Source organism: Artibeus jamaicensis, unplaced genomic scaffold, assembly GCF_021234435.1.
Source record: "Artibeus jamaicensis isolate MK-2021 breed Jamaican fruit bat unplaced genomic scaffold, CSHL_Jam_final contig_354, whole genome shotgun sequence".
Lineage (NCBI taxonomy): Eukaryota > Metazoa > Chordata > Mammalia > Chiroptera > Phyllostomidae > Artibeus > Artibeus jamaicensis.
The window spans coordinates 26,533,192-26,554,624 of record NW_026521803.1 but is presented as its reverse complement, the minus strand read 5'-3'; the positions used below and the strand labels follow the sequence as shown (position 1 = coordinate 26,554,624).

Here is a 21,433-nt window from a genome sequence, read left to right as displayed (position 1 = left end):
ATAGTATACATTCAGAGCCTTATACACACACATATATCCCTTGCTTTGCCAGCTGGTAGGGGCAAGAAGTAATGAACTCCAACAGCAAAGAGCACACCTAGTGCCCAGATCTCCATTTTGAATACCACCCTTCATTAACAGGAATTGGGAGTCCTTAGAGAAATGACTGCTTCTAGGACTGGCACAGGAAGTACACACAATGAGCCTGAAACATCTTCCAGTGTCAGAAAGTAAGAAAGTGCCGGCAAACAAAACAGAACAAAAGGAAAACCATGCATGCATAATGATGAGGGCATGTCAAAGGCATGTGGCAGCCAACTGAAAGAACTCCAAATGGCTATACCTCTAATAATTCAAACAACGAAGTAAATCAAGTGATATTAGACTATAACCCAAAATATAAAGTCACTATCCAAGTCCATACCAGTGTAAATAAAACACTGCATAAATGAATAAAATGGGGGTAAATGACACATTCTGTATGATTCCTTCTACATGTGGTGGCTAGAACAGTCAAACTCACAGGAACAGAAAGTAGAATGGTGGCTGTCAGGGGGTGCGGGGAAGCAGGAATGGGGAGTTGTTGGATGGGCATAGACTTTCAGTTCTGCAGACTGCTGGAGATTAGCGACACAGCAACAGGAACGCAATTAACACTCCTGACTGTGCACAGCAAAGTGGTTCAAATGGCAAGTTTTGTGCTGTATGTATTTTACCAGAATTAAAACATTTTTTAAAAGGTATTAAAAAAGACAGTATTGGAAAAACTTGTAATTCAGAATCTGTAGTTTAACAAATAGTACTGTACCAAATTTAATTTCTTGGTTTTGACAGGTGTACTATGGTATGTGAGATGTTAATGTTGGAATAATTGGGGGAAAATGAAATAAAAATTTTTGCAACTTTTCTGTGAGCCTGAAGTGGTTTCAAAATAAAATGGTATTAAAAAGGGGGAAATCTCTTGCATAAGAATTTCAAATAATTTATGTAGAGACTCAGTCTTCAAGGAGGTGGAACAGAACTCTCACCTACGAGTGGGTCTGTGTTGTGACTTCCTTCCGAAGAATGAAATAAGAAAGAGGAGGAGGGGAGAATGACCTTGAAGTGGAGAAACGGAACAAACACTTCTTCAGCCAGGTGATCAGTCTTAATGTCAATAGCGTAAAGTCATGTTACTAGTATGTACACTTTCCCTCTGTGATCACCTTCTTAAGAACTTATGGAAAAAAACCCAACAAATCCAACTGAAAGACATTTTACAGAATACCCGGACAGTTCTCCTAAAAATCCTTAAGTTCATCACAAACAAGGGACGTCTGAGAAACTGTCACAGCCAAGAGGAGCCTGAGGAGACCTGACGACTAAATGTAACGTGGTGACTTGGAAGGGATGTTGGAACAGAAAAATGGACATTTGCTAAAAACTAAGGACATCTGAATAAAGTGTAGACTTTAGTGAATGGCATAATAATATTGTTTGATTAATTATGACAAATGTACCACACTAATGTGAGACATTGATAATAAGGAAAACTTGACCTGGTGCAGGGTTTATGGGGCCTCTCCATACCATTTTCCACAACTTTTTATAAATATAAAGTGGTTCTAAAAATAGACTTTATTTTAAAAGGGCTACCTATTACATAATTCTATGTATGTAATATTCTTTATGTAGAAAAATTGTAGAGATGGAGCATGCATTAGTGGTTGCCTGGGATTCGGGGGACAGGTGGTCTGTTTGCCAGAGAAAGATCTTCCTGGTGACAGTGCAACTGAGTATGTTCACTGTAGTGGTTGGTTACACAGGCTGTACCTGTGAAAACCTGCATCACAGATCTATGCGCATGCCTAGCCACACACACTCACACACATTATGCACATTTGGAAAAATTGAATGAGCTCTATGGATTGTGTCAATGAAAATTTCTTGGTTTTTGACATTGAACTGTATTTGTATGAGACAGAGGCATGGCGTAAAGAAAGACAGTTAGGAGAACATGGCACTAGACTTCTTTGCATGTTCCTCAGCACCCTCCTGTGAATTTATAACTATTTCATCATAAAGGTTCCCAAAGACTTTGGGAAATTGAAGATTGCTGGGGACTTCAGATGTCTCCTGGCTCAGTGACTTTTATCTTCATGGAGGTGCAACACTGAAACCAGCTGGCACATTTGCACAAGGCTGTTGTCTGGTGCGTCACGGTTCTCCCGACACCTGCATGCATCTTTATTCTCTCTCTACATATAGTTCTGCAACTTTTCTGTAAGTCTAAAGTTATTTCAAAATAAAAAGTATAAAAAAGGGGTAAATCTCTTGTGCATAAGAATTCAAATAATTTATGTAGATAAGTCAGGCTTCAAGGAGGTGGAACAATTGCAAGAATTGGTCCATGTGATTACAGGGGCTAAGAAGTCCTAGGATTTATTGTCTGCAAGGTGGAGGTTAAGGAAAGCTGGATGTGTTAAGTAGCCAAGTCCAAAGTCTGAGAACCAGGAGAGCCTATGATGTATTGGTTTGGCCAAAGAGTCCATATTTTTTTCTGCAAAATAAAAGACACATTTTTCATTTTCACCAATAACTTTATTGAGTTGGATATTTTGAGTATGTTGACTATCTTCCACATGGTATAATGTTGATTGTTCTCAGTTAATGTTTCCATTTGATCACTACCGACTTCAACTGTCCTGCCCAACTGTGGAGCATCGTCAAGCAAGAAACCTCCAGCACAAAACTTCACGTCACTTTTGACATGTGTGGTCACTCACAGCACCTTCTCCATACACTGCACAAATCTTTTTGTGTGTTTCAGTTATTTTTAGTTTTCTTGAAACAATAAAGCATAATATGGTGAAAATATTGCTTATTTTTTCCTCTTCAACATTAAAATGGCTACACAAAAATTCACTGATTTGGATTAGTTTTTGTAAACACACGCTGATATGACAGCTGTCACAATACAATCTAACAAAATTGTTTTGAATGAAGTTAAAGACAACTAAGTGCTACTAGAGCCGTCTATGGAAAAACCAAATGAACTTTTTGGCCAACTCACAAATCTGGTCCAGAGGCAAAGAGACAAGATGTGCCATTTTGGCAGTGAAGCAGGAAGAAAAGGAAGATTTTCTTTCTCAACCTCTTGTTTTACTCGGGCCTTTGGAGCATTGATCAGATGATACCCAGGCCATCTATTACATCCTTGTATTCAACTGCTAATCTCATCTGGAAACACCCTCACAAAAATAGATCATGTTTAATTTGGATACTCTATGCTCAGTTAAGTTGACATATACAAATAATGATAATGCCTGGTTTCACTATTCTCCTCTAATTATTTAGTTCAGGAATGGATTCAGAGGTCTCTGAAGTATTATGGATGAAAAAGTGGGAAATCTTAGGAGACTGGCCCCCAAGTATCAAGGGCAAGGGTAGCATGGGTGGTCTGAGTAGGAGGAAATAGGTATCACCTCTGCCTTCCCGAGATATGTCGTCTCACCTGAAAATTATTTTAGCTTTTTTCTCACAAAATCACTTTTGTAACAATGAGAAGAAAATGCCCATTGGGGGCAGCTGCCACACTAAGGGTGTGAAGTTTGACAAAAAATCCCTTTGTGCAGGAAAACACCCAGAGTAACTTGACCTGGATTATACTCCTCCACATGTGGAATTGTTAAGGACAGTGACCAAATGAGTGGTTTGAGAGATGTTTGTGGGTTGTGGTCATGAAGACTTCCTGGAGAAAGTGGGGTTTGAATTGACCCTCAAAAGGGGGTAGAATTTGCATAGACAGAGAATCGAACGCAGAAGCTCACCATCTAGATTTGCTTGAATAAAGCTCCATGAGGTCTTGTTTTTTCTTGCTCATCCTAACATTTCTGGTACTTGGTGACATGCAAATAGAGAAGGAAGGAAGGGAGGAAGAAAGGGAGGAAAAAAGGAAGGAAGGAAAGACTTGACCACGTCCTCATAATTCCGTATTTTTAAACTTCTTCCATGTATTCACCTCTCTCATCAAAACTGTTAGGATAGGTTTGACTATAATGACTCCAAAATGTCACTGGCTCACAATGATGGGGGATGTCGTCAGAAACTAAAGGCAAGGCCAGTTTGGAAGGCACAGAAATGATAGATTGGAGACTTAGCCTTGGAAGGAAGGCACTGCAGATACCACTGAGGGTCTGACCCCCATTTCGGAGTAGTCAACTGGGACTCCATAAAGTTTCGCTGCTGGGCGTAGAATTCTGTAGTGACCGAGCAGGAATACATCCCACGTCTCTTGGCTCTTATGCCAGTGCTCTGTCCACTAAAAAGAGGAAAATTAAGTTTTCAATTATCATGAGAGAATATGCATGGTGTTTAACTCTTCTAGAGTTTTAATATTTCTTATTTGTTACCTCCCAACTTTAGCCTATGTGAATACGAATAGCATGTTGGAACCAGTTTTTCCTCTCATTAAACCTAGGAACAAAGGCCCCCTGTGACACTTTAGGAAAGCTTACTGCCACAGCCTTAAAACAGCTAAAAACCTGCATTCTGGCGTATCCCAGAAGAGCGAAAAGTGCTGCTAATCACAAATGCTGCACACCTCTTGCCTCCTTCCCACTCGCTTTCACATCTGTCCATCATCTCGTCTGACCTATAAAGAGGCTCTTAGGACCTTGGGCACATCCTTTAGCTTTTCACTTCACATTGTCCTCACTCCCTATCACAAGCGTGACAGGTTAAAATTTCTGAGATAACCGATTCCTGCTATGTCCACTCTTGCTGTTAGTCTCCTTCCCACCATACAGGCAGCCTGGCTGGTTTAAGCTCATCCCTCTGGGGCATGTTCTGACAGCACAAAGCACAGGAAAAAATTTAAAATTTTAAAAGCCCCCCCCACTGGCTGTTCAGTTTTAAATGCCTAGAAACTGGGGAAATAGGACTTGGGCACAGAGAGGCAATTTGGAAAAAAGCTGGAGCAAGGCTGTCTACATGGCGCCCCCAGGTTAGAAAAAGATTTTCTAGGTCTGAATCTAAGAGTCTGCTCTGCCGGTGGAATTGGGGGAATCTTAGAAATTAACAGAAGTGAGCTGCAGAGACATTTAAAAATATATATTCCTTCCACCTGTTTATTTGGAGGCTGAGATTCATGCCAGCCACATGTGTGAACACACGAGGCTTTCCTGAGAGTCTTTGTCAGCACATCGAGACTCTGGACTGATTTAAAACCCCTAAAAGTTGAGCCCCTCCATTTCAAGGCAACAGCTTTGTCCCTGCCCAAGAAGCTGGTGGCAAGAGGTTAGGGGCACTGGCACTCGGATGTCACTGCTGATTTCAGAGACGCTGACGGGCTAATGAACCTGAGTTAGAGAATGCTGTAACACTTTAAATTTTCCTGGTTCAGTGTTATCGATAGTTGGCAGACGAGAGGCAGACGAAAAGCAGGCAAATTCTACTTTGTGAGAGGTTGCTGCCTAAATTCTCTCAACCTCAGAAGGCTGCCTAAAGCACAGGCTCTCCAGCCACCCTGAGTCTGCCCTAGTGATCTACTGATCACCTACTCATGAAGACGTGCATTCATCCCACCAGATTCCCGCTGCTCCACTGTGCGGCAGATACTGGAAGTAAGAACAGGCGTCACGGGGAGTCAGATGGACGATTGGGATGGGAAGCTGCTCAGGATGTTTCCTACTTACCTTGTTGGCTTTTGGGAGAGGCACATAAGATAAAGAAAACGAAACATACATAAATAAATGTATGTTTACGTATTCTCCAAGTGGAACAAGCAAGTGACACTGTAAATAGGGCCTTTGAAATCTACTTATGGATAAACTGAAAATAAGAACAGGAAGAATAGAGGTCAGCCTAGGGGCTTGACCCTTCTTTTGAGACCCTTTTACTTGTGCATTCTGCTTGGAACTGCTGGTTTACTTTTCACCCACCTGCCTTGTAAATTCCTGCATATTTCTGGCGTTGCCCTTAAGGGGTTGTCCAGAATGGTTAGCTATGGATGTAGGCCATCAGGAATGTTCTGTGGTTATTTAAATAGCCTTTCCTATAACTGCAGTCAAACTTGAAGTCCCAATTTGACAGCATGAGATATTAGTAAGAAAACTTAATCTTCATCCACAATGTTCTTCGAAAAATTTAGGACAGGATGGGCCTCCAATATCTTACAAATATATTTTGAATGCTTTTAGCAGCAGTTTCACTGGTTCTTCAAATCACCCTTGGCTTTATGTCAAGGTGTGATGTACTCTGAACAGTAACCCAGAAAATCAGACTCAAATAGTGCCCACAATGTACACCCCTGATTCATACGAAAAGGCAAAAACTCAGAATTTTCTCAATGATTCCATATTCAGTCGGTGGGAGCTAAGACCCTCAAACGCTACTCAACTCCTGAGTGATGTGAACCAGATGGAAAAGAAAACAAAAGAATTCACAACTCATGTTAGACTGAATTGAATGTCTTTAATTTCACACAATGAATAACATATGAATAGGATTAACTTTTTTTTAATAGTTAAGTGCTCTATACTGTGCTAACCTGATCTGGTAGCGAAAATGACTGAGCTTTCTTTTAGAAAAAATGTTTAAAACCCAACATCTAAGACCATGGAGGAGCATGACAATAAAGCATGCCAGATGTACCTACGCCTCAATACCAGCAAGTCCATGTTCATTTTAAATGTACAAAAATGCTTTATGAATAAAAACTGTTACAAAAAGAACATTTCAAACAATGTACAATTTTTCTTGCCTCTATATTCAATAAAATACAAATACATTTTTTTGTTCTAAAATATGTTTACATACAATCAAAGTAGAACATGCAAATTACACTTTAAAAAAGGCTTTTAAAAACCACTTATGAATACAAACTAAAAATTAGCCAGCACGACTTGTAAGACAATCTTGTGCCCCATTTTTTTCCTTTTGAAATATATATATACATATTTAACACATCATGTGCATTTATTATTATTTAAGAAATAGATTTTTTTTAAAAAAGGAAGAAAAAGAAAGACGCCAACCGAGGTTGGAACTGCCCTTCTGTGTTGACCAGCGGCAGCTCTTGTCAATTTCCCCTGTTTAGTGTTTGTTGTACCTGGGCGAGTGGCCGATAGAGATCCAGGAAGCTTCTTCCTTGGTTGGTATGTGCTTCTAAGACTGTTCCCCAAGGGACTGAGCCCAGCAAGGAAGGCAGACTCATCCGTGGGGCAAACTCTCCAAGAAACAAGAGGCAGGGGGAGCCTTGCATTGTGGAAAGAAACTTTAAAAAACACCAAGAAAATGCTACGATATATTACAGTTCGAGTTTCTAGGCACTGTGATGACATCTGTAAGCTCTGGCATTTGGACCATTGTGATACTACAGGGTAGTGTGGAGAATAATGTCTATATTTATCTACTTTTACATAATGAGGACTGAAAATCCTGCAATGTAACACTTAAATGGCTTTTGAGGCATTTCGGCTTCTGCCACCCCCTCTCTCTCCATGCTACAGTTGGCATTTAAAGGCTTTGGAAATATATGTATAGACTTTAGACAGTTCCCAGGTAAATGTTCCTAGTGGTAGGGAAAAAATATTCTCCAAAAGCTCATTATCTGAATATTGTTGGGTAATAAGCTGTAAGAGTGGAATTTTCTACTTAAGTCCTAAAACCAAATCCTTTATGATCTGCATGTAGTACATCACCTTATACTATAATTCTGTCACCACTTGCTTATCACATTTATAGACCCAGCAACGTGTAGAACACAAATTCCAACGGCCACCAGTGAAGGCCCCCCACCCCAGACAGCAGCCAAGTTCACATGCTAATCCTCTATTAGCCTTGAGTCACCTACTCTGGGCTCAGTGGCTGTTGAATCCCAGTCCTGCCAAGTCACAAACCAGCCCCTGACATGCTCTCCTTTCCTCTGACCCATCTTCTGTGGGTCGTAGCCAGAGCCATGCCATTAGAGGAAGTTAAATTTCTGTTCCTTTCATTTGAGATAAGGGGTTGAAAACCAAGTGGCCCTCTAGCCACCTAGAAAGTTGGATCAGAGACCCACCATCACCTACAAGGAGGTTTTTATGACTTGATTTCACTCTTTGCTTATCCCTAATCAGACTCACGATATTATAAGTAGGTTTACTCTGGCTTGCTGAAGGCAAGTTTTCTAGGAAAGAAAGAAAAGAAAACTAAGGGATTTCTCTCGTTACCAAATATTTTTGTGGAGCTGTTTATGGAGTCCTGTGCATCCCAAATGACATCCTGTCTAAATAAAAATGCAGCCACAGAAGGCCGCAGACCTCCACAACCCAGGTTAGGAGAGCTGGGTTCTCCAACCAACCAACAAGACGTGAATCAAGACTGGCCCAGTGTTGAGCCAAGATAGCAAAGGGGAGGCAAATGGAAAGGGGGTAGTTCGAACATAAGAAAATGGCTGTACAGATGAGCTATGTGGATGAAAAGCAAAGAAAAAAAGGAATGTTGGATATCGAGGGAGAGTCCGGGTGGTGGGGAGTCAGCTGTGCAGGTGGCCGGGCCTTCAACGGCTGTTCAGTGTGTCTTAGTTCCGGTCCTCTGCAGTTTTTCAGTCTATTCGGGGGTCAGAAACCCAGAGGATTCGCATTGAACTCACAGGACAACTGACACACTGAATTTATGTACAGTTGCAACTCTGCTGTATCTCTCCTGCAACGCTTTTCATTGGCTTGGAAATTCCAAAGTTATTTGAAATTTCTCACCTGCTAGAGGTTAATGCCAATTGAGCCTCGGGCCCTTCTTTAGGGAGGCTAGAGCACCAGCTCCTTCTCCCCTGCGGGAAGGTTTAGTCTGCTTGCAGACCTGCAGGGAAACAGTCTACCCCCAGCAGGAGAAGGACGCAAGAAAGGATGAAGGAAATGCTCTTTAAAATCCAACAGGAGAGAAACCTCTTCATGGCCTAATTGGAATAAAAATGGCTGCTCTGTCATAGCAATGGCGGGGTGAGTGGGGCTAATTCAAAACTTCCTCACCGGTGACTTCAGAACCACTCAGACATAGCTTGGGAATGACACACTGGAAGTGGCTGGTTTGATTGTTCAACTTGTGTAAAATGCCAAAAGTCAACCAGGGTCACAAATTGAGTATCTACAGCACAAGCGTTAAAGTACAGGAGAATGCATTCCTTTAAACTTACATACTGCTAGGACTGAATGTGACTGACCTAGTGGGCAGCCGATGATGGGGAGTCCACGGTGACAGTGCAGAACAGATGACTACTCTGTGGGCAATTCCAGACAACTGTTGGTACCACGGCAGAGAAGTGGTGTTTGTCGCATATTAACTTGGAATTTTAAAATTCACTCCCATAGACACCCCCTCTTTTATTCTCTTATGTTCCCAACAAAAATCCATCTTCTCTCTCTAAGGAAATACTGTTATGTTCTGAAGTGATAATACAATTTCCAGCCAGTCCCAACTTCCTGTAAAGAAACTTAATTTGGAGGCAAACCAGGTATTCTAATTCCCAGTAGAAAATTTAGTTCTGTCTCAGTGTCTCTCTTCTCATAACCTACCATGCCAGGTGTTTGATGTCTTGGGGAAGGTAAGGGGCGGAGGGAGGGAGGAAATTGAAAATATTCATTTGAAATTTCCACATCCGACTTTTAAAAAACATCTACGGTAATGGAATGACTTCATACTCATTCTGAGTCTTCTTAACATGTCTCACTTGGACTGTGGAAATGGATAATAGAGATGGAATATCCGTCCACGCTAAACCAATGACTAGAGTACAACTTGGATGAGAAATGTACAGTTGAAATTGACCATTTAAAAGACGATTTGTCACACACAGTTTGCATTCATGCAGACTGATAGATTTATAATTACATTATGTACAAAAATGTTTTAGTTTATTAAGGCAACCACAATTTGGATATTCTGTCCAAGGTGGCTTGATAAAATTGAAGTGGTGATACCCTTGGGCATTTTCATTTTGTATTTTTTCAGATAAGAACACTTACTCCCATTTGCTTTTAAGAAATAATTATCGAGATAATGGACTTCTTCTGTTGTCTTTTTGTTTCCTTTTTTCCATGACCTATGGTAGTTATTGGTATAAAAAAAAATCACACACCAAGGCATTGCTAAACATTTGTCTTTCTGGTGGTTCTAGGGCTTCAGTTCTTGGCCATTTGCCAGTTTTTCCATTTGCTGTGGAGTATTAAAACCATCTTATTCTGCCTGTCCTCTGATGATATGTTTTGAGTGTAAAAATATCCTGGTTGACACCTGGGTCAACATATCTTCAACTGCTCTAAATCACTTATTAAAAAGGCTCTATCAATACTGCGTGTCTGTTTCACAATGACTGGGATTCAAAGCCAAGTTCCTTGGGACGGCATTGCCAAGGGTGAACGTTACAACACAGGTAAGGTTTACATTATTTGGGTCTGTACCAAGGAAAAGAAGGCAGCAAGGAAGTTAATGAAAAAGTATATGGAAGTACATGATGGGCAACGAGAAAGGGGGAACAGACGATGCTAAATATCAGTGTATGTGTGACGGAGGAGGCAGAGAGAACAGGAAAGCAAGTCTAAGGTTGCCTATCACTACAGAATTCCACCTTCTGATGACGAGTCCATCAGAGAAACCGTATCGTTACCGGAAAGATTCAGGTCACCTGAAGACAACGTCGGTGCCGAAAGCCTAGCCGAGCGTGGAAAACCAAGAGATAAAAACCAATTAAATGGAAGTGGGTAACAACAAAGCCAGTTGAGAAATCTGCAGCTTCTCTGCCCTTGGAATGTTTCCTAATTGAGGGTGTTTCCCTTTCCATTTTCCCGGCCAGCGACAGCCATGCACCAAGGGTGCACCGTGGATGCAGGAGGTAGGTGGCTGTCAGAGAGCACCACCAGCTTTCTCCGCCTCGATGGGTCTTCTGCTGGCTCACCTGTCAGGGATCTAGCTGCACTGAGGTGCCGCTTGGTTGGGAACTGCTGCAAAGCACAGACAAGCTTCTTGTGAAAGCGACCCCCCTGCTTTGTTTTCCCAAGAACCGATGGCTCCACCCCGTCATGCGGCCTGATTTTGCCCGCCCAGCTTCTGGAGAGAAGGGCGAGGGTGTCCCTGCAGCTGGGGAGTCCGCCCCCATTCCTGCTCACTGCACTTCCAATGCCTCAGTTCCCCCAGCCCCAGGTTCAAATGCCCAGACCCACTCTAGGGAAGGACATCACTCTCACTCCCTCGGGATTTCCTCTGCCTTTTGGCCTTGACCTCCTCTTCCTGGGGAAGGGACTGCTGCGGGGGTGGCGGCTGCTGGGGCTGAGCAGGAGGCTGTGGTTTGTGTTTCCTCTTCCCGCCTCCTCTGGGGGTCTTGGGCAGAGGTGGGGGTGGTGGTGGGGGTGGCGGTGGTGGGGGTGGGAGGGGTGGTGGGGGCGGTGGGGGCAGGGGCGGTGCCTCCCTGGCCATGTGGATGACGGCTTCGATGGTGGCCATGATCGTGTCTTGGCTGGTGGCGGCAGGCTCCAGCACGAGCGGGCTCAGGCTGGGCTTCTGGCCCTTTTTGCTGGGCAGGTCAATGCATTTTTCCAACACCGGCATTTGGTCTCTGGAGTCCTCATCGAACTGTGTGGGCTGCTTTCGGGGACGCCCTCTCCTCTTCTTGACGAAGTTGTTGCCTGTCTTTGATTGTCTCTGCAGCCGCTTGGCTTTCAGGATCTTGTTCACGTGGTCCAGGTTCTTCTTGGTGGACAGAATCTTGGTGTAGCTGCACATCTTCCGCACCTCGCACTGGATGGCTTCGATCTCCCGCCTCTTGAATCGTTTCTTCAAGGAGGAGCTGGCTGCAGGAGGGGGAGAGAGAAGAAACTGAGCAAAAGATGGCAGCTGTCGGCGCGGCAGACATTATGTTTGGCTGTGAAGATTAGGGAGTGTTAATGCTACAGATATGTCCTAGTACTGAAGATTTAATCTTCCCTTCGACTTATTAAAATTAAAAATAATAAAAACAAACATTGATCAAATACCTTATGTCTACAAAGCATTTCTGTTTCTCCTATTTCAATCTTCACAACAATCCACAAAATAGTCTTGGTCCCATTTTAAAGATTTGGAAACTGAGGCTCACGCTACTAGGGAGTGCCGCTTGGGAGTCGATGTCAGATCACATACAAACCTTCCCATTACAGCTTTAATTTTATGACCCTTTGACATTTGATCTGATTCAATGTAGCATTAAGTTACACTTTCTCTTTTTGTAGAGCGTGTTTAAGGAATAGAGTGACAAGCAGCCTGCCATATCATGCCATCTCACTATGTCCTTGAATGTACAGATCATTCATAACGACTGCCAACCACCGAAAAGAGATGTCTTGACCTAAACTGGAATATGTAACTGAACCTATTCTATGCCTAACCTTTCTCCACTGACAGAAGGGAGGGATATTTTCTGGGACACACTGTTTGGGATGACACCATCTCTCTAATTCTTTCCTCCCTCTCTGCTCCAAACTTCTGGACTTGTCAAGTTGCCCAATGATGTCCACTTGAGCAGGGCCTTCTTAACTAGTTCTACCTTTTAAGAGAAACATCAGCCAGGGGTTTCTGAATCATTTACAGTTGCACTACTGAGCTATTGTCTGCAAAGAGCTCTTTGCACATCCTGGTGGCCAGATGCTCCTCCGGTTTATGAGCCAAACTTCTAGTCTCAGGAAGCCTTGTGCTGCCGCCACTAAAGAGCCTTCAGCGCTGCTTCATTTTGAAGTTCAGACACAATAACGTGTGAATGGCTTCAAGATGAAGCAGCACCTTCCTCCTCTAGGTCATTCTTTCTCCTGGGTTATTTATGAGACACGTGTATATGCATGTGTATATACACACAAGCACTCACATACACTCCACAGCCCTATAGCCACACTGGCCACTTTTTCTGGCCATTTATAAACTTAAGTGTGTCTTTGCTTAGTTCTTTGCAGCTATAATTTACCCTACATGTTCAACCCCAAAGAAGCCCACATGTCGGGATATTGACCCTGCTAAACATTGCAGGCGTGCAAGGAAATGCGTTTCATTTTGCATTGTGGTTTGCTGTGTAATCTCCAGTGTTTTCAACTACTAGTGGAGAAGTAGAATAAATACCTTAAAGGAAATGAGGAAAAAAATGTGGGAAACGTGGATATGACCCTCCTGTACTCCTGGGCACTCCCACTTCATTCTTTCCCCTGCTTTTCTCCTTTTATCTCTCTCACTGTGCCCAGGAAAGATCTCCAGGAGGGTTTCATTTGAAGTTATTTACACCACCAGCTTTGTGGAGCAGGAAGTTCTGAGTTCCACTGGATAGGTCAAAATGCTACTGCTTTTGGCCAAAGGTCATTGCAAGACACTGAGCAATGAGTGACTACCGAACAACGTTAAAACAAGTTAAAAGATCAAAACAGAACAAAGTGAGAGCAAGTTTCTGACTACAAAAACTACAATTTTGTTTGTAGTTAGTATTGCAGAAGGAAAATGTTGCTTGATTTTAAGTTCTCAGATGCAGGGACCAACTTTTGCTGGTCTTTACTTCCCTTATGGGGCATACCATGGCATCTCATGTGTGGAAAGGATTTAAAAATTGTGTCTGGACCGATGAATTATACTAATCATTGCTGCCTCATAGTCACAATCTTCTTGAAAAGAGTTCTAGTCTGAATTTTTAAAGCAACCATCACGACTGTAGGGACAGTAAGAGTTAGCAGGCTTCCACGTCGAAGCCTAGCATTTGACCTTGAACATATAGCTCATGAGTAAATGAAAACTAGTCAGATATACTCCACAAAACTTCTGGCATTATTCCAAATACAAATTCCATTTTCAGTTTACCCTCTTTTTTAGTTTATATCATCCATCGGGGAAGAAATGCTATGCAATATATAATACAGTATGCATGTACAAACCAAATCATTTTGGGCAATTAGTTGGAAATATTTGACCACATAAAGCTTGACTGAAAGAAATCCACCAGCTGGAGGTCATGTGGGAGCGATGATGATGATGATTATGAAATAGAAATTAATTCTGGGTGCCAGCAAAATATCATCACTGACTCCTTCGTGCCCACCACTCACATTTTACATACACTTATAGATTCAGCTAAGTCAGGGATCCTCTCTCAATGCCACTCTCTTGTCTTTTTTCCATGCTTGTATTCATGCTTTTACTGCATGAACCCATATTGGTAAAAACTAAAAGTCTGAAACTACCTAATGTTGCTAATGCTATAAGGAAGTGGGAACACTTGTACACTGTTGGCGGGAGTGTCCGTAGGTGTAGTTATTTTGTGGAGTGTCTGGCCAGCGGCTACTAGAGTTGAAGATGGGCATGCTCAGTGCCCAGCAAGTTCATGTCCAGGTGCCTCCTCTACTCATTTGTAACAAGGATGGTCCTTGAAGCTCTGAAGACTGAAAACAATCTAAATGGTAATTAAAAGGACAATCTACTGTGATACATTTGAACAATGGAACATTACACTTCTGTTAAAAGAAATAAGCTACAAATAAATATATTGCCATGATTAAATCTAAGAAAAGCTTGAATAAACTCCCCCCACCAAACAAAAGTATCTGTAAGTATGCCATTTACACAAGTTTAAAAGACATAGAAACTCTTGAATTTTCATTTCATTTCCCATGTCCAGGTATGGAGGTTAAAGTGTTCAGGAGACCGACTATGGGCCAATCCCTGGTCTGGCGGGATTTCAGTATCTCTCCCTGCAAAGCTGCCCCACGGGATTTGATTCGACCTCTAGAGAGCTGCCACCCAATGGAATTTTCTGCACCGTTGGAAATGTCCCAGACCTGGGCTGTTGCATATGGTAGCCACTAGCCACATGTAGCTACTGCGCTTTTGAAATGTGGCCAGTGTGACCAAGAGACTGAATTTTTAACTTTAATTTAAATAGCTACATGTGGCTGGTAGCTACAATGTGGGACAGCTCAGCTCCACACGTAACCATTGTGAACCTCGGGAACACAGTGGAACTCATTCGGTAAGACACAGATGGTAGGAATCTCCAGGCAAACAACCTGGTGCCTTCCACAAGCAAGATGCATGAGGAGACAGGTGGGGAGGGGGTGGAGGTATAAATGAAAAGAGACCTAAGAGATCAAATGACCATATTTGGGTGCCAATGTAAAGAAACTGTCAAAAGAGATATTTCATGAATTCATAGAGATTTGTATACTACCTGAGCAGTGTATAATATTATATAATTATTGTTAATATTCTTAGGTGTCAGAATTGCATTGGGATCTTGCTTTTTTGAAGCACTTCTCTTAGTAGTGCTGCTGTGACATTTACACATGAAATCATATTATATCATCTGGATTGGCTTCCAAATAATAAGGAAATTGGAGGGAAGTAGAAGTATTGATGAAACAAGATTGCCCGCCGCCCCTGTGTGAGAATGGAGTGCAGTGTAGCAGGAAGGGCTGCACGCAGGGGTGGCTGGGAAGCCGGCGGGACTAGGACAACCTCTTAGCCTCTCTGGATCTCGTTCTTCTTCTATTACACTGGATGGAGACTATACGCTCTCAAAGTTCTCCCCCAGATTTAAAGATTGCTATAATTCTTTCCCATACTTGCTATTGGTTGCCTTGCCAAATGTGAGGTGGCTTTCTATAATATTTATTTCATCTAATAATTTTGAAATCCTAGTTGGGGGGAGGACTTTGGGCTTGGCAGGGTTTGACATTCACAGATCTTTCTCCTTATTACTTATGATTACACTGTCCCTCTAAATGTTTTCAGATTTTCCTCTCTTCAAATTGTTTCATTATTAGACAGTAATTTCTGGGCTCTTGCAGGAAGATTGATTCCATATTTGCCCTCCTTCCTATAATTGTCTTATATCTTGCCTGTTCTTTGTCAGTTAAAATAATAATTATGAGTAGCCATGGCAAAATGTAAATTCATTTCTCAACTCTGCAATGCAAATCCTTTTGGACCTTTCTCTGTATTTAAAAGTGCCAGGGAAATGGCTGATTGAGGTGGTTCGGGTCCAGATCTAGATTTTCTTTGTCTTTGCTCCCATCATCAGAAGATTGAATCATCAACTTTCACTCATTTTGCCATGTCTTTTATGCTAATCAAAGACTGGAGTTAGCGCTGTTCTTCACACACTAACTCTACTGATGTAGTACAGACACCATGAGCAAGATAAGAGCTTGCCAGGCTTGGTTTTATGGAAGGTGTCCCAGAAATAGGTGCCAATAGTTTGGAGGCTATGCTTTGCCCAAGTGCAAGTCACATCCTAGTTTTACAAGGAATCTGAGGGTGGGTCGGAGAGGGAGGCCAATTTATCTCTAGACTCACTAGCATTTTTCTTACTGTTTGAATTCCCCAAGGGGATGTGGGGTAACATGGGGCACTTCTGAACTGCCTGGAGCTGTGTCGCCTTCCTGGGGGACCAGGGCTGGGATACCATCTGCCTTAATCAAGGCAGAGACGTGGTTTGGATTGCACTGTGTGCTGATTCAGGTTAGAAGGGTCTTAGAAGACAAAGGCCCTGTGTTTTCTCCCTGGCACAGGTCACTGACGCAGCCATACATGACATGTTACATAATACACAGTTAGCAAATACAAGCTCAGGGGGATTCAAACAGTTAATGTTCTCCCAAGCAAGTTGTGTGGGGTTTTTTTTTGTACTTTATATTTATATTTAACTCAGTAATGATCTCTTGTTTTCCTTGCTGCTTCTTATTTTTTTAATGGGATATATGAAGCAACTTGCCTTGGCTTGCAAATGTTCTCCCTTCTTCCTTAGAATTTAAATTAACCTTCTACATTCCTGGCCTTAAAAGTGCTTCTGAAAAAGAAAGTCGCCTGTGCTGGTGAGGCCTCTGCAAGGCAGGGTGCACCATGCTGGCTGTCGGCACAAGTACCGTAGTTTTGCTTTCTAGTTCGGAAGCCGTAATGAAGAAGAATGGGCGTCCAGGTCTGGGGGGGTGGTTTATAATAGGAAGGTGCTTCCATTCTGTTCTTCAAGTCATCTTAATACAGTTTTGGGGGTCATTTGAAAATGAGATTAGCTTGTTTGAAGCACAGTAACTGCTTGACTAGGAAATGACAGATTCATCTTAGGGGTTTATTGATAAAGAGCATCTTCTGTGTGTTGCAATGGCTCACAGGCTCCTGGTCTTTGTTTTGCTCCCATTTCACATTTCACCCTGGGACCAGTGAAGGTAGGAAGTGAGGTGGGCAGTTCGGGCGATGGAGAAGTGAAGCAGTGGGGGTGTACCTGTGCGTGTGTAGGTGAGTGAATTCTGAAGTGTCACAGGCCACCAAGCAGCAAGTGTCCCAGAGTATCTGTCTTCCCTAGATCTTCCAGGTGAGGCACTTAGCAACATGCCCTGCACGCTCCTGCCCCTGCAGCCTTGTCCAACCGCTCACCACCTCCCTACCCTCCAAATCTGACTCCATTTTAAATCAGCAGCCGCCCATGGGGGTGTACTTTATCCAAGGAGGAAGCAAAACTATCTACTTGGCTGCAAGAAAAATATGTTTTTTTTTCTGTTTATTATTTATGTTTTTATCTAAAAAATAAGAACTAAGTTAAGCATCCCAATGCATCATATATGAAGCAACAGAGAGGCCTTTATTTGGGCTGCACCTGACGTATGTGTCACCTGTCAAGGCCGGGCATGGGGTTCTGGAGGAGGCGAGGCCGCCCGCAGTCAGAGGGCAGCCGGGCATCCCATGGGTTTGCTACTCGCAGGACACTGTCATGTCCTGCACTGGGTGCTACAGCAAGTCAGCCTCCCTGGTCCATTTTAGAAAATTAAAATCTTCAAAAAGAAAAGAAAATCCAAAATACTTTGTAATGAGATCAGGAATATCCATGGAATATATCACATAGACTTTTATTGGTTATCTCAGCAAGCTGTGTACGAGTTGTCATTTTCAAAGATGAATTTGGCAATTCTCTTGTACAAAAAGACAGGGATCTAGGCTAAGTTCTTACCTTTTCCACACTATCAATGGGCTATCAGTAATGTTACCTGGCAGTTGTTAAAAAACACACAGAAACTTACTGTCCTTTTAGGGTGAAATGGGAAGGAAAGTAATTGCTTTTAGAAAGAAACACACTAGGGAGACAGCATTTTTTAAACTGATTGAAAATGTTTCCATTTTTTGGCACTTTTGTTGCCAAAATGACGTATTATAACCTATAAAATCCTTTAAATCTGCAAATTAAAATATCTTGTAAAGAGTTAACTTCCAAAAGAAGAGTTTTAGGGATTTGAACTTACTAAAAAATAATGCCTTTTGATCAGCAAGAGTATTTGATTATTGATAAAGATGTTGGTTTGCCACATTTTAGAAACAAACCTTTGCTTAATTGATGAAAGCCTTAAGCAAAATAATGCACTTTTTTTTGATCTATGTATATATGAAATATTCTTTTAACCTATAACATATGCATGGAAATAAACTGATTTCAGAATCAGACCCTCAAATTGATTTATGTTAAAAAAATAAGTTTAAAAAAAAAAAAGTTGTTAAAAAATAAGTTTTTCAAAAGTAAGTGTTCAAACCAAATTACTTGGTCCTTCCTAAAACATTATTAAAATTAGTATGAATTGTTGATGACAGTAAAATTATTTTTGTTTCATTACTAATAAAAAGGTCAATGAAACTTAAAAGTATTTTAAGAATATTATTTACTGCAGACTTATCTCAACATTCAAAAGTTTATATTTTAAAGGACGAACACATATATTCTGCACATGTATTTATATGGGGAAATGCTTCAAATGCATGTTACTGATATCACCACATGGTCCAAATTTTGGACGGCTTTAAAGTTTTCCCTTCTTTTACTCAAGTCCTGAAGAGTTCATTAACTCAGTATCTGATCCCAGATCTTCCCTTTCCACCAGCACGTGGCCTACGAAGCATTAAACTTATTGAAGACAGACAGTATGTGCTCTTCGTTCATCTCATAACAAAGAACACAGTCCCCTTTTCATAGTAGATGCTTGATTAATATTTCCTGCCGGATTGTTTCGGTTGTAAGCTCCTAGAGACCGAGGCCTGGATATCATTAATCTTTATATTCCCTAGAGCACCTTTAATTGAGTATCCTGCAATTGCAAGGCAGTCAAAAGAGTGTCCTGTTCAAGGAGAACTTCTGCTATGGGCTTTGAGGCCGACCTCTTTTATTTGGTTAGGTGGCCCTGGTCCTGGTCCTTAGGTTTTCAGAATCCCCGACTTCTCTGACCATGAGGAGGAAACAGTACCAGTCACCGTGTAAGCTGGGTTTTGGACAAACTGCTGGTGGCTTTGGACAGATAAAGGCAGTGTTCACTTGCCTCCAGAGAGAACCTGAACCGAGGAAGAACACTTCTAGTTTGCTCGCAGAACGTCTAAGAAAGGTGACAAGGACTTTGGCAGGCCTGCAAAAAGAGAGCTCAGAGATCAGAGAACCAGCAACAGAGGTGATTCTAAGGGACATGGTGCATATTCATGAATAGGAAGTGTGCAGGGAGGGTCTTCAGAAGAGTCTTTTTTTTTAAGTCTGGGAGTTGTTCTGGGGGTGGTACTAGGACCAGAGTGTTTTCCTAGGCTTTTGGCGAGGAGTGAATTGTGAGTGGCAACGCTCAATAAACAGAGGGATACTGGGGCCATTTAGCCCTAATCTGTTTCAGCCGACTTTGACTTCTGTACATTGCACGTGGCTCAAGCCCTGGCAGACTGACTAGACAATGTGAAAGGCTGGAGAGAAATGGAATCAATGCCAAAAAGTTTAACGCTACATCTGTGGAGTCTCACAGCATGCCAGGTGGTCACATGGTGGGGTGGTCACACCCTCTCAATGGGCTCTTTATATATTTTTCCCCTGTCAAACATGGCATAGCTATATCCTTCCCCATAAATACGATTCCTTATATCATACTCCAAGTACTCCAAGTATTATAGATGCATGTTCATACTTGATTGTGAGTTTTGTTCTGTTTTTTGAATTTTGGGAAAAAAATAGGGAAAAACGAAGAATAATGTAATAAACAGGATCTTATAATATTTTTCACATTTTTAATATTTAGGCTCAGATGAAATAAATCCTGTTGACCGTGCTAGAACTTCAAGAATTACATCAATGGTAGCTATCCATGTTTTGTTTTCTTCCTAAGAAAACAAATAATTGCATCTGTTTACTGAAAAACTCAGGGTAGTTGTTTACAATCTGATAGAAAACAGTGACCAAGATATTAGAAGAATCAGGTTCTTGTCTTGACTCTTCACTCCTTAGGTCTGTGGCTACTGAGAAATCTTTTAAAATTTTATTTATTTATTTATTTATTTTAGAGAGGGGAAGGGAGGAAGAAAGAAAGGGAGAGAAACATCAGTGTGTGGTTGCCTCTTGCGTGGCCCCTTCTGTGGACCTGGGCTGCAACACAAGCCTGTGCCCTGACTGGGAATCAAACCAGTGACCCTTTGGTTTGTAGACCAGCACTTGGTCCACTGAGCCACACCATCCAGGGCCTGGACAAATCTCTTAAAGTCTTGGCAGGACTCTTACTTTTAGATAAATACAGTTCTAAAACAATAGTCATACGCCTCCAAGTTTCCTCTGCTCTAGGTAAGAAATCCTTGATTTCTTCATCTGTGTTTTATATGAGATGAATTCTAGACTGTACTGCATTTGATCACCCTCCTCTGGAGATTTTATCATCTATTAAATCTCATTTTAAACGTTGGTGCCTAGAATTGAACTGATTTTCCAAGTGTGAAGCGATAGTGCAGAAAAACTGGGTTCATCTCTGTGGTCAAGGCACTATATGATTATTAGGTAAGTGCTACATTAAAAACAAAACCAAAAACCTCAGGGGTTTTTTTGTATGTGTATGTGGCACCAACACATTGTTCACTTATGTTAAATGGAAGCTCAATTACCTCTTTTAAATTTTTTAATATAAACTGCCACCAAACTGGACACTGCTAAGTGGAATCGGTTTTTGAGCTTAAAACCTTTTTAAATTTGCAAGGTTTAATTTTACTTGTTTTAGTCCAGTGTTCTAGTCTGTTGTGAAAGTTTAGAATCTTAATTTTGTTTCCTCAAAGGGGGACCAGATCTTTAGGGATTTCTATTGGGTTTAAATGCCCTCAACGTTAATGACACTCCCCTTAACTCCTTCTGGGCATGATTCAAGTGATTCAAATGCGTGCTACCATTTTTCTCTTTACTAAACTTCTTTTCATGTAAATATTTCATTGTTTATGCTATTCCAGTTGTCCCAATCTCTTTATTAAACTTTTCGAAGAAAACATTTCAATTTCTCCAACAAAGTCTTCCTGCATTCTTCAATAAGCAATTTATACCCACTGCTTTAGACTTTCACGTACTTTTGTGTCTGCCTAGTTAGGAGGTGACGGATGTGCCTCGGAAACAGTAACTTTGCAGAGCCTACAAGGGATGTGCCTGTTGCTATTATTT

At 41.7% G+C, this 21,433-nt stretch overlaps 1 protein-coding gene across 4 annotated transcripts in view; it reads right to left on the bottom strand.

Annotated features, from left to right (window-relative positions):
• Positions 1-6,433: 6,433 nt before the first annotated feature.
• The window catches only part of SETBP1 (SET binding protein 1), a 348,007-nt gene continuing 333,007 nt past the window's right edge, over positions 6,434-21,433 (bottom strand). For all 4 annotated transcript variants that reach the window (XM_053664235.1, XM_053664238.1, XM_053664236.1 and 1 more), the window contains one exon: positions 6,434-11,804. In XM_053664235.1, coding sequence (XP_053520210.1) covers positions 11,179-11,804 — 626 coding nt within the window. In that variant the 3' untranslated portion in view covers positions 6,434-11,178. The remainder of the gene's footprint in view (positions 11,805-21,433) is intronic.